The sequence below is a fragment of the Talaromyces proteolyticus genome (genome assembly GCF_021365285.1).
Source record: "Talaromyces proteolyticus strain PMI_201 chromosome Unknown BGW36scaffold_2, whole genome shotgun sequence".
Taxonomy (NCBI): domain Eukaryota; kingdom Fungi; phylum Ascomycota; class Eurotiomycetes; order Eurotiales; family Trichocomaceae; genus Talaromyces; species Talaromyces proteolyticus.
The window spans coordinates 3,132,404-3,143,012 of NW_025764278.1; the positions used below are offsets into that span (position 1 = coordinate 3,132,404).

The 10,609-nt window shown below is 48.7% G+C and overlaps 4 protein-coding genes across 4 annotated transcripts; 2 read left to right on the forward strand and 2 right to left on the reverse strand.

The window, feature by feature from the left end:
* Positions 1-83: 83 nt before the first annotated feature.
* On the forward strand, positions 84-1,818 carry BGW36DRAFT_370873 (uncharacterized protein). The gene is made up of 3 exons (XM_046215292.1): positions 84-287; positions 344-395; positions 453-1,818. Exons 1-3 carry the CDS (start codon positions 206-208, stop codon positions 1,747-1,749), a joined length of 1,431 nt encoding a protein of 476 aa, XP_046077224.1. The 5' UTR covers positions 84-205; the 3' UTR covers positions 1,750-1,818.
* On the reverse strand, positions 1,819-6,838 carry BGW36DRAFT_370876 (uncharacterized protein). The gene is made up of 3 exons (XM_046215293.1): positions 2,488-6,838; positions 2,246-2,434; positions 1,819-2,194 (listed from the first exon to the last, which is right to left on the reverse strand). Exons 1-3 carry the CDS (start codon positions 6,523-6,525, stop codon positions 2,036-2,038), a joined length of 4,386 nt encoding a protein of 1,461 aa, XP_046077225.1. The 5' UTR covers positions 6,526-6,838; the 3' UTR covers positions 1,819-2,035.
* Positions 6,839-7,114: 276 nt separating this feature from the next.
* BGW36DRAFT_423728 (bladder cancer-related protein BC10-domain-containing protein) lies at positions 7,115-7,745 on the forward strand (the record flags this gene model as incomplete). The annotated part of the gene is made up of 2 exons (XM_046219868.1): positions 7,115-7,131; positions 7,226-7,745. 2 exons carry the CDS (start codon positions 7,115-7,117, stop codon positions 7,743-7,745), a joined length of 537 nt encoding a protein of 178 aa, XP_046077226.1.
* Positions 7,746-8,432: 687 nt separating this feature from the next.
* On the reverse strand, positions 8,433-9,723 carry BGW36DRAFT_287684 (putative export control protein CHS7-like protein; the record flags this gene model as incomplete). The annotated part of the gene is made up of 7 exons (XM_046210524.1): positions 8,433-8,641; positions 8,703-9,036; positions 9,086-9,179; positions 9,229-9,316; positions 9,369-9,465; positions 9,541-9,576; positions 9,694-9,723. 7 exons carry the CDS (start codon positions 9,721-9,723, stop codon positions 8,433-8,435), a joined length of 888 nt encoding a protein of 295 aa, XP_046077227.1.
* Between the last annotated feature and the right edge of the window lie 886 nt (positions 9,724-10,609).

Consider the following 10,609-nt stretch of genomic DNA (forward strand, 5'->3'; position numbering starts at 1 on the left):
GCTGGCTGCGTGACCCGCTGATTCTGGGGAACCCAGCCGCCAAGACTAGACTAATCAATTACGTCCATAGTAGGGCTTAGGTCTCAGGGCACAGGGTATGCGGGGCCAGAAAATATCCGCGCCTTCCATAGAATTTGCATAGTATATATGTTTCTTTGCATCATCGATGAGTTAACCATCAAGCCCCCGGCCGAGCTTAATCATCATGGCCGATGACACACTTCCCCTCCAAGGCCATATTATCCCTGTCCGAACGGTTCAAGAGACAAACCCCAACTTTGAATTCGGTCACTTACCTCTCTACCTCTATCACAAACTATACATAAAGCTTACACTCTCGCAGCTAAGGCATATGTGGTCGAGATTATCCAGAAATACGCGTCGCAAGTGATAAAGCAAGTCTCCACCTACCCTTCTCTGCTCTTTTGGGTTTACTAACGGAATGAAACTAGAGTCCTAGATACCGCATACCCAAAAGACCCGAATCAACCACTCACCCACATCCGTCGCTTCGTGAAAGCAGACTTTTTACCAGACCATTTAAAGACCTTGGTGGGAAGGCAGGACACAAGTGACCGTCTGATAGATGTGCCGACGATATTCGTCCTAATCCCGCCGCCAGTGTCAGATATAGACCAACTAAGAGCCCTAATCACGCCATTTGTGCCAGCGAGAAGGTTAACGCGGAGTATAAACGCGACTGGTACAGGCGAAGAAAAAGAACCGACGATACCACACGACGCAAATGAGAATACTGCTATTGAAACACCATCAACATTCCCTATCCTCCACACCTCAATCCCCATCCACCCCGCACTCAGCATTCAGCAAGCCGAAACATGGTCGAGAACCAACTGGCCAACAAGCTACAATGCCGCAGCGGCACGAGCAATCATCGCGCCGCCACCGAAAACCCTCACCGACATACAAGCTGACATCGCGCCGAATGCAGGGCTATACCTGGGACTGGCACGCAGTGTTGCACGGGAAGCGAAAGCGCTGGGGAGAGGGAGGGGGATTGGTGTTGTTGTCGTCGACCATGCCATGACTAGTGCGACTGGGGATATGAATATAAGGAATGCGAATGCAAGGCATGGGGTTGTCGCTGTTGCCGGTGACGCGCGGTACTGCGCTCGGGGGATTGACAAGAACGCGCTGAAAGGGGATGGAAGCTACCAGGCAGAGTGCGAGGGCGGGCCCGAGTTCCATGCTATCATGAGAGCCGTCGAGATGATAGCTGGGCAGCGGAGGGGTGATGGAGAGGTGTCTACGGATTCCATAGACTCTGGACGTACAATCACGCATACTACTCCGGCCTTGACACCGCTCGAATCGCACTATTTAAAGAAGATGAGGGAGGTAACCTCACCTCCTGCTCCCGTGGAGTCAACACCGCTAGCTGAGGCTGCAGCCGGCATCCTCCCCCGCTCCGCTGGTGGATATCTCTGCACAGACCTCGATATGTACATTACCCACGAACCCTGTCTGACATGTTCAATGGCCATGCTGCTGTCGCGGTTCCGGGCAATAACGTTTCCACGTCGAGGAAGGCTTGTCACGGGCGGTTTAGCGTCCGAGCCGGTGCCAGGTCTAGAAACAGGAGAGAGGGAGAATTATTACGGTTTGCATTGGAGAAAGGAGTTGAATTGGAGGGCTGTTTGTTTTGAGTTCGTTGAGGACATGGACGACGGTCGGCCGGGGTTTCTTCAGGATGATGGGGTTGAGGCGGTTGGGGAATATCATGCTTGATATATTGGATATTTTAATATTAGAGTGTATATAATTGGTCATGATTAATATAATATGGAGAATATCAGATTTTGGTATTATCTTGAATGAAGCGAGCTTTGCTAGAACTATCTACCATACAGCTTATAGCCCTTTCTACCCGTCATGCCGAGCATAAGTACTAGAATTCTCCATTGATATGAATGATGCTAAAATTGAATACAAGATACCCCAGCGATGTCATTTCAAGCGATAATTCATAGACATGTCAATATTACCACCAAAATGCAACATCTGGTCGTAATACTCAAAATCCTCGAAGTTCCCGAGCACGGCGAGACAGTGGGGGAATCTTGCGAAGAACAACGTCATGTGGATTCTTTTCAGCCGCGGCCATATACAGGCCATCCAGACGTTGAATGAGAATATCCATGATCTTTGGTGAGACGTCGCGGATATCAGGATCCTGTGAAAAGGGTCAGTTTTGAAAAATCTAAATAGAATGCGGTTGACGTACACTAAGGTTTACAGTCTGTAGCACATATTCAAGCCAGACCAGTCGCTCTTGAACATTTGTATTGAGAGACGTAGTTACTGCCACTCCGACAGATAATGCAACAATCGGCGACAAAGTGCTTAAATATGCTGGGTTCAAACGAACGAAGAAGTTGTCGAAGAGGTCGGCCTGCTGGGATGATTGCAACCACTAAATAAAGCTTGTTAACGTCTCGTATGATCCAATTTTCGAGCTTTACCTACCCTAACTGATGCCTCCTCGAGGTTTCCTGCTTCCGCCAATTGAATAACCTCTGCTAATTCGATCTCCTCAGGAGTGCCCTGAGGGGATACCGGAGTACGTGCTGGCTGAGCACTGGCTTGTGGTTGAGATTCTACCTGACGCTGGAGTGCTGCAAAGTCGTTCTGTAATGCAGTATGAGAGGCAGCCATCACTGTGATAGACTCATTCAAATTTTGAACAAGACTGGTCAGCTGGTCAATCTTAGCCACGTCTTGCTTGCGCTGCAACTCATTTTGTTTCGACTGTGCTTGGAACTGCTGTTCAATATCTTTCACAACTGTCTCAGAGTGACGAGCTATCGCAGTCTTGATTGAAGGGGTAACAACATTTTGCGCAGATTTGGCAAACTCGGCCTCGACCTGATAGGCGATTTTGCTGCCAACAGCATCTGAAAGCGATCGCAATACCTCCTGTTGTTTGACTGCTCTGCAAATAGAATCCGGTAAAATTTGGCGTAGCTCACGGGGGAAAATGTGGCTGAGCTGTTTCGAAACAGCTTCACTTATTTGCTTATTGATAGCCGTAGAAGTTGAGCTGACAACCGCAGGCAACACATCAGCTTGAATGCTATCTTTGATGATGCGAGATAGATTCTTCTCAACATTTTCAGACAAAGTACTAGATACAAGTCGAAGAACCTGGTCAGTCCTTGCAGTGGATGCGGCATCCCATGCGCGACATTCTTCATCAAAACGTTTGTGAAGGTCCTCAAGTTGGCGACCAATCTTCTTCGAAACTTCATCCGCGATTTCTTTCTCAAGTTGTTTGATCAATTCATGAGTAATTCCCACATTGAGAGATTCTCCACCACTGACGGCCGGAGTACGAGCTTGATCAGCACTTGATGTCGCTTCCTCTTTAACCGGAACAGTCGACTTGGCAGGTGTGAAATACTTGTTAAGATCGTGGGCCGGAGAAGCCACCGGCTTAGCATCCTTTGACTTGTCCTTCTTTTTCTTCTTCCCCTTATCAGCACCGCTGGCCACTTCCGACTGCTCATCGGCGGACAATTTGGCCAACGGCTTCACAGGCGATACAGCGCGAGAGGCTGTGACATTGGATGCAGAATCGACAGTAAGGTCTACCGGCTTCTTCCCGGCATCCTTAGGAGTGTTTTTCTGCGGAGTAGTACCAACAGAGTCGCCATTGATAGAAGGTTCGTCAATGGCGTAGCTGGGGAAAGTCTGAAGATCATTGACTTCAATGTATCCCTCCTGAAGAGCATCAATAGGCTTGATGGTCTTATTCTCAAAAGTCAAGCCCACATCTTCTTTTTTAACATTCAAGCAAGTCACACCACGCGAATACATTGCGTATATTTCAAACAGCCCCACTTCTTCTTCAACATTGCGCTGTGCGCCCGTAGACTTGTTGATAGGGAGAAGATCGAGACTTCTAAATTGCCCCTTGGATGCGAAAGACACTTCGCGAATGCCACTCAAGCAAGCCGTGGAGTCTGGTTTTGGAAGTGTAGCATCCTTTTCAGTGACACGCTTAATATAGACTGCTTGAGACATAGGCTGCAGATTATATTTAGGTGCAGACAGATGTAGCAAGTAGATTGAGTTCCTCGTAGGATGGCCCACGACAATGAAACCCGAAGCAGGGTTGTAAGCAACGCTACAAATTGCATCGGACTCTTTTTCATGTGGGAAGTTGATTTCTTGGACAGCCTTACCAAGGCCGATGTCCCACAATTGAAGCGTATGGTTCTGCTTCAAACCAACGAGAACATAACGAAGAGCAACGGCTTTGACAAAAGGACGCATTTTATCTATGAACAATACCGACGTGGGCCATGATTTCTCATTCGGAGAGCCTGTGACAAACGTTGCAAGAGGAATGCGAACCTCAGGTGGAGGAGATCCAGCTAATATAAGATCAACCTCGCGAATATCCCAGAACCTCAACCTCCCGGTCTTATCAAGAGATGCCACGACTGAATCATCTTCACTAAAGGTGAAGTCCTTCCCAGCCTTGCCAGTGGAGATCTTAAGCGCATGCTCCTTGAAGAACTTTTCAGTATCGACAACTCGCTTCGACCCAGATACTCCGTAATTTGGATGGGCGGCATACTGGGGGGACACAATATAGATATTTTTACCACGACCAATGCCGAAGAATTCCGTATGGCGAGAACTTGGTTTAGCGCGCGTTTTCAGCTGGCCACCAGATGTGTTCTCGTCAGACGAAGGATAAGGTGGGAAAATAAGGCATTCACTTTCGACGGTATCCATCTCAAATAAGTCGTTATCAGCTCGGTAGATTGGAGCCCAATATACGGAACCGCTGACACCAATGGCAAGGACAGCTTGGTCTTTCGATGGGCTAGAGGGCGCAGTACGGCTCAAAGCAACGTTGAAAAGACGGTCACGGGCGAAACGGAAAATCTGCTTGTCGTGTCCATCGTCCTGACGGATGATTCGTAAGCCACCGTTCTTCGCCAAGGCATAGATGATGTATTCGGCAGTTGCAGAAGTCAAGCAGCGGTCAAGCTGATCGAATTCTTTCTTCAAACGAGCAACATCCATGATGCCATCAACTCGGAATGACGGTAACTTGTTCGTGTCCGGCTTCAAGACAATGGAAATAAATGGCCTGAGAGGAAAGTTATAAACGGGCACGGTGCGAGACTCGCCCTTCTCAGCACTGTCTTCAGCGCTTTCCCAACTATCAGCTATATTTTCATCAGTAGCCTTTCCTTTGGCTACTTCCTCAACCACTTCCTTGACAGTTTCGACATAAGGTTCAGGAATGATTTCATTCAACGTGCCCTTCTCCTCTTGCTCATCTATTTCTTTCATCACCTCTTCTGCGGTCGTGGGAAGCTCGTTCGCAACAGCAGAAAGGACGTTCTTGGGAACATTTTCGTCCACCTTTGTACGTGCCAATCTACTCAGAGCATCCTCAACTTCGCGGTCTAACTTTTCAGCAAGTTCACCCACAGCTTTAGACACGGTTTCTTTTTTCTGTTCTGGTTGTTTTCCCTCCGCCGGAGTTGGCTTAACGGGGGATTCTGAACGTGCGGCTTTAGGCTTAGAGTCTAGAACACTCTTCGTTTCCTTGTGACGAGAGGGCTCAACGGCAGGACTGCCACTGCGAGATTTTGGCTGAGGAGTGCGACGAGGTGAGGCAGCAGCTAGCTGTTCGAAAGGATTAACGTAGGTGAATAGACTGCCCTTGGATGGATCTGGCTGTGGTGCTTCAAAATTTATGGAATCCTTGGTCTTGGGAGAACCAAAAACATGCATCATTGACTGGCCCGCGGCGGCTGCAGTTTGAGCCGAGACTTCAGGCGATGTTGGTTGAGATTCAGAAGAGTCCTGGAACACGCGATTGACTTCTTCCGCCTTGGATTGAGTTCGACCCAAAAGACGCAAGAGCATGTCCTGTGTCTCTGCAGCCGTTGCAGAACCTTCAGCAGCATTGCCGTGATCCGTGGTAGACGGGGCTGGCGGCTTCGCAGCAGGCGACTCAGAAGCAGTGGCGGTGGGTTTTGACATGAACGAAGCAACGAGGTCTGACGCTGAGATACCTCTCGAATGAGACTTCTGGGGCTCAGACACACCGGTCTCTTGCTGATCTACCGGCAGAGACGGCGATGACCCCATGGCAGTCTGAGAGGAGGGTTTATTTTGACTAAACTTTAAAAGATTGAGCAAATTGATAGTCTGATCCGAGCTCGTGGTCCGTTGTTGGTCACCCCGTGGTGTTGGAACGTTGGGACTGATGATGTCGGAGGAGTGGTGTGGAGGAGTATTAGCAGGACCAGGGCTGTAGAGCGGTGACGAGACAGAAGGATTGTGATAGCCAAGCTGCGAGAAAAAGGGCGTTTGCGAGTGTTGACCGCCTGCTCCCCTTTGCCCGTCATATTGCTGGCTACCTGACCGCATACCAGAGGCGGGAAACCCCTGCGGTGATGGCCGACCGTCGTGAGATTGCGACGGACGCGGCTTGATGCTCGCAAAGAGAGCCTGAAGGTCGTTTGGGGTGGACATTTCTGTCAAACTCGCCTTGCCGTGAAGGAAGGCGCCCTTTATGCGACAATAACCAAGCTTTCAAATGTCAAGAACAACCTGCTTGGGAGTCGGGCTACTGGGGAGCTCTGTTTCAAGAGACCACCAGTCGCAGCAAGCTCCAAAACAGCTAGGTAGAACGAAGTGCGAAGCACTAAAAGGCAATTGAAATTGCCGTAAATGAGAGAGTAAAGAATGGAAGAACTTTTGTTTTCGCTGATGGAGAAAAGGTAGAAGAAAGGTGGGATAGAGTAGAAGGAGAGGGTAAAGGTGAGGTGAGGTAAGGTGAAGAAGGTGAAGGTGAAGGAAGGTCGGTAGGCAAGGCGAGGTAAGCGAGCGGAAAAGAAAAGGCGGAAGGAGTGGCTGGTGTGGCGTTAGGTCGGCTGCCGTGTTCGTCAGACCGTAAGGCTTTCTCAGCATAACCTTTTGTCACTGCACTGCACCACGCAGAACCGCACACCACAAACAGATGCGTTGACAGGGAACGATTCATTTCTCTTCCCTCCGATTATCAGACGAGTCAACGGCTTGCAGACGTCTGTTCCTCGGGTACAGAGTCTCTACACTAACCATGTTCTGCCTCCGAAGGTGAGCTCCCTTCTCCACCAGCATCCAAAAACAATCCTATCTCTATTATCGCATTTTGAATATCCCATTAATGTATTCTCTAATGACTATAAAGCTGGCTTCCTCTCCTCTTCATTCCTACAAACGCGTCCCCACTCTTTATCCTCTCTTTCGTCATCTTGACCTATGTCCTCCACCGACCATGCATCTATTGTTCGGCGCTACTTTTGATCCTTTTCGCATCATCCTGCCACTGGGCAGATCGCTGCTTCTTCGACTTGCGTGGTGACTGGTACTCGCCACGCTTCACGTCTGTTCCATTCACATATACCGTTCCGGCAAATGCTTCGTCGTCCCTACCTTTAGTCGACAATCAGACGATAGGCAGCATGAATGTGGTCAACGACGACGGATCGTTGGCGAAATATATCATGGAGGCGATGAATACAACAACGACCGCGCTCGCCGGCGCCGCAGTTGAGGAAGCCAAAAGGAGGTTTTTGCAATACGGGAATGGCACCGCTGTCGAGGTTCGTCAGGAAGAATGGACGGGTATCGGCTTGGAGTGGTTACGTAGTTTGCTTGGGCGACGAGAGTGGACTATACCCTGTATTGATGTGAAGATTCGACTGTAAAAAGCTTCTTTCTATTTCTTTTCTTCTGTATATGGATGATGACGGGATAATCTGGATGATCTTGGTGCTTTCTCCTTCTGGAACTAGGTGCAATAGAACATATTGTTGATACCCACAACCATATCATTTCCTATGAGACGTATAATTTATCATAATCGACGTGTGCTTGTTTCCACAGCGATCAAGGGGATAAGCAGCGAGGCGAGGGAGCAGTGGACAGCCTACATGACAGTAATAGACAGCGGTGTCAATTAATTCGTGGATGAAAGGCTAAACTAGACAGCGCACAAAGAAATAATTATAGATACATAAATAGATATCGTCCATATTGCACATACACATCAATCAAATCCATAATAATTATATATCGTAAGCAACAGGCACAGGAATCGGGTCATATCAGGTTCAGATGTGTTCTAACGAAAACGGTTTATAGCCTTCCTTTCCCACACTCGCATCCTTGATCGTACCAAACCATCCAAATCGCATATATACGGAGGTATCATTAAAGCACGAAACCACATCGCTAAATAAATCACGGCAAATTATTCTCCCTGGAGGAGATGGGTAGAATCGAAATTTTGTCATCTCTCGACGCCGATATGTTGAGCCAGGAAAACGAAAAATGTTGTTCCTTTCTTCCTGCTCATCCAGTTCGCTTTGTATGTCGAGTAATTATTGAATAAATTAGTTGTAGCCGCCTGCTACCGATGGCCAGTCGTCTTCTGTGATGCTGCTCCAGAATAGCCACACACCTACAACGGACAACCAAGAGAATAGTGTTTCAAAGAGCGCACCATTGATTTTGCCATTGAGCGGGTTGCATATGTGCGGGCTCACCACGAAATTAAAGATCTGGCCAATGGCGAAGAGTAGGGTCGCAGCAGTAAGGTAGACTGAAAATCAGGTTAATCTAACCAATTTCATGGCTGTCTGGTTCAAAAGGGAATGGCTTACTCAATGGTCTCTTCTCGCCCAACACACGGATGACAAGAAGCGCTTCTAAGACGTAGAAAAAGAAGAGACAGACCAGTGGGAACAGTAGGTACAGCACGTAGAGGCCGATATTACGATTATTTCCAGATAGACTGGAGTCAAAGTGGCCGGTCCAGCTGAAGCCAGTGTCCAAGGCGATATATCCAGTTCCGATAAATAGAGCAGCGCCTGACCCGGCGAATAGGCCTAGGGAAAGAGGAGTTCCGTCGTCCAGAATCTGAAATCCAACGAGTGCATTGAGGAACAAAATCCACGTTGTAGCAGTAATAGCAGCGACATGAACGGCAGAAAAGCCCTACAGATTTGTTAGGTCAAAGATAACTAGGTTGTTGCGTGAGACCAACCTTGCGAACATTATCCGCCAAGGGAAATGCGCCAACAGTAAATATTTCGCAAATGGAGATAATAATATAGCCGAGTAAGAACAATTGGATTTCCCTAGACCTGTCAGAAACTCAAAGCCACTTTCAGAGCGTAGTGGACCAACCTCCGTCCGACAGCAGCACGTTTTTTCTCCGAGAGCAGGATCAAAGCGAGACAGGTGATAATGGCAAAGAAGGCGAGGAGAATCGAGCCTAAACCCAATTAGTTATGCGCCCAATATAGTAGCGATGGAGGGAGACATACCAAGATTACCCAGATATCTGCCGTTGTCAAGGGAAATACCTTTGAGTGCGCAACCCCCGAAAGCACCATTCGGCGGCTGATTACTAGGAACGAACAGCTAGACGAACGTTTAGTGACAATTTTGACGCTGAAAATGATACAGCAAAAATGCTGGCTAGGGGAGACAACTCACATTGCATACTGGTAGGGTGGTGTCGCGACAAAAGTTCTGTTTGACATCAGGGAGCGTTAGCCTCCGACTCCCCTCGTGCCCAAGCCACCAAACACGATCATTTTCACCACGTCATGACTTGTACATAACCCTCCAAAAAATACTCGAACTCACATGAAAGTTCCCAAACTGTGTCGAACCCATGGCGAATGTCGTATTATTATTTAACGATTGATACACAAAGCTGACGGGCGAGAGGAGGAATCCAAGCGAACGCTCGTAGTTGACAACACCGACCGACCACGCGGTCGCGGTCTAGAACGTGAAGAGCAATTGACGATTCCGAGGCGGAGTTTCGACAGTAGCGAATAGCATCCGAGGCTCAACTGACGAGGAGAGCTGGGGTGTCGAAGCGGTTGGGGTGGTTGAGGAGGCAAAGTCACGCTTTTGAAGAGTTGAGATAATCGAGGTGAGCAAAGCAGGACCGGCGGCGTTCTGGGGCGCCAGTCAGTTGCAAGTTGGAAGTGGAGCCTGTTGTATCGCTGATTACTTGCCTTGGTATTAGTGTAATTAATGGTGATGCTATCGTAGTGCGAATTGGAGCCGAGGTGCTAGGAGTAATAAATAGCAACAGTCCTATTAATGCTAAGCCCTGAGGCCGCTCTCGGCTCAGCCACACGACGGCCACTGCGAATCCCAGGAAGCCCCGGCCGGACCCTGCTTCTTTGGGTCTAGCGCAAGGCACTAGCAGGATATGGGGGGCTAGCGCCGTATCGCAACGTACACGACCGCGTAAGACTACGTAAATCTGCCCGCCTCGCCATACCGATCACATTTGCCCTCCTTGCACGAGTGCGTCCTAATGCTAAATGGTGAAGGCGATCGAGGCTAGTCGGTTGATCTATAACGCAAAAGTGTCGCTCGGTTCCTGCTTTCTCTTCCCGTCGTATGCTTCAGACCGGGCTGATCACGCAGTCCTGGCTCGTCGGTAGCACAAAGCGGCAGAACTGACTGAGTACACATGAAAATTGTATTTTTAGCCCGGCAGGATTCGCATTCGTAACAACTGAGTGACAATATTATGATTATC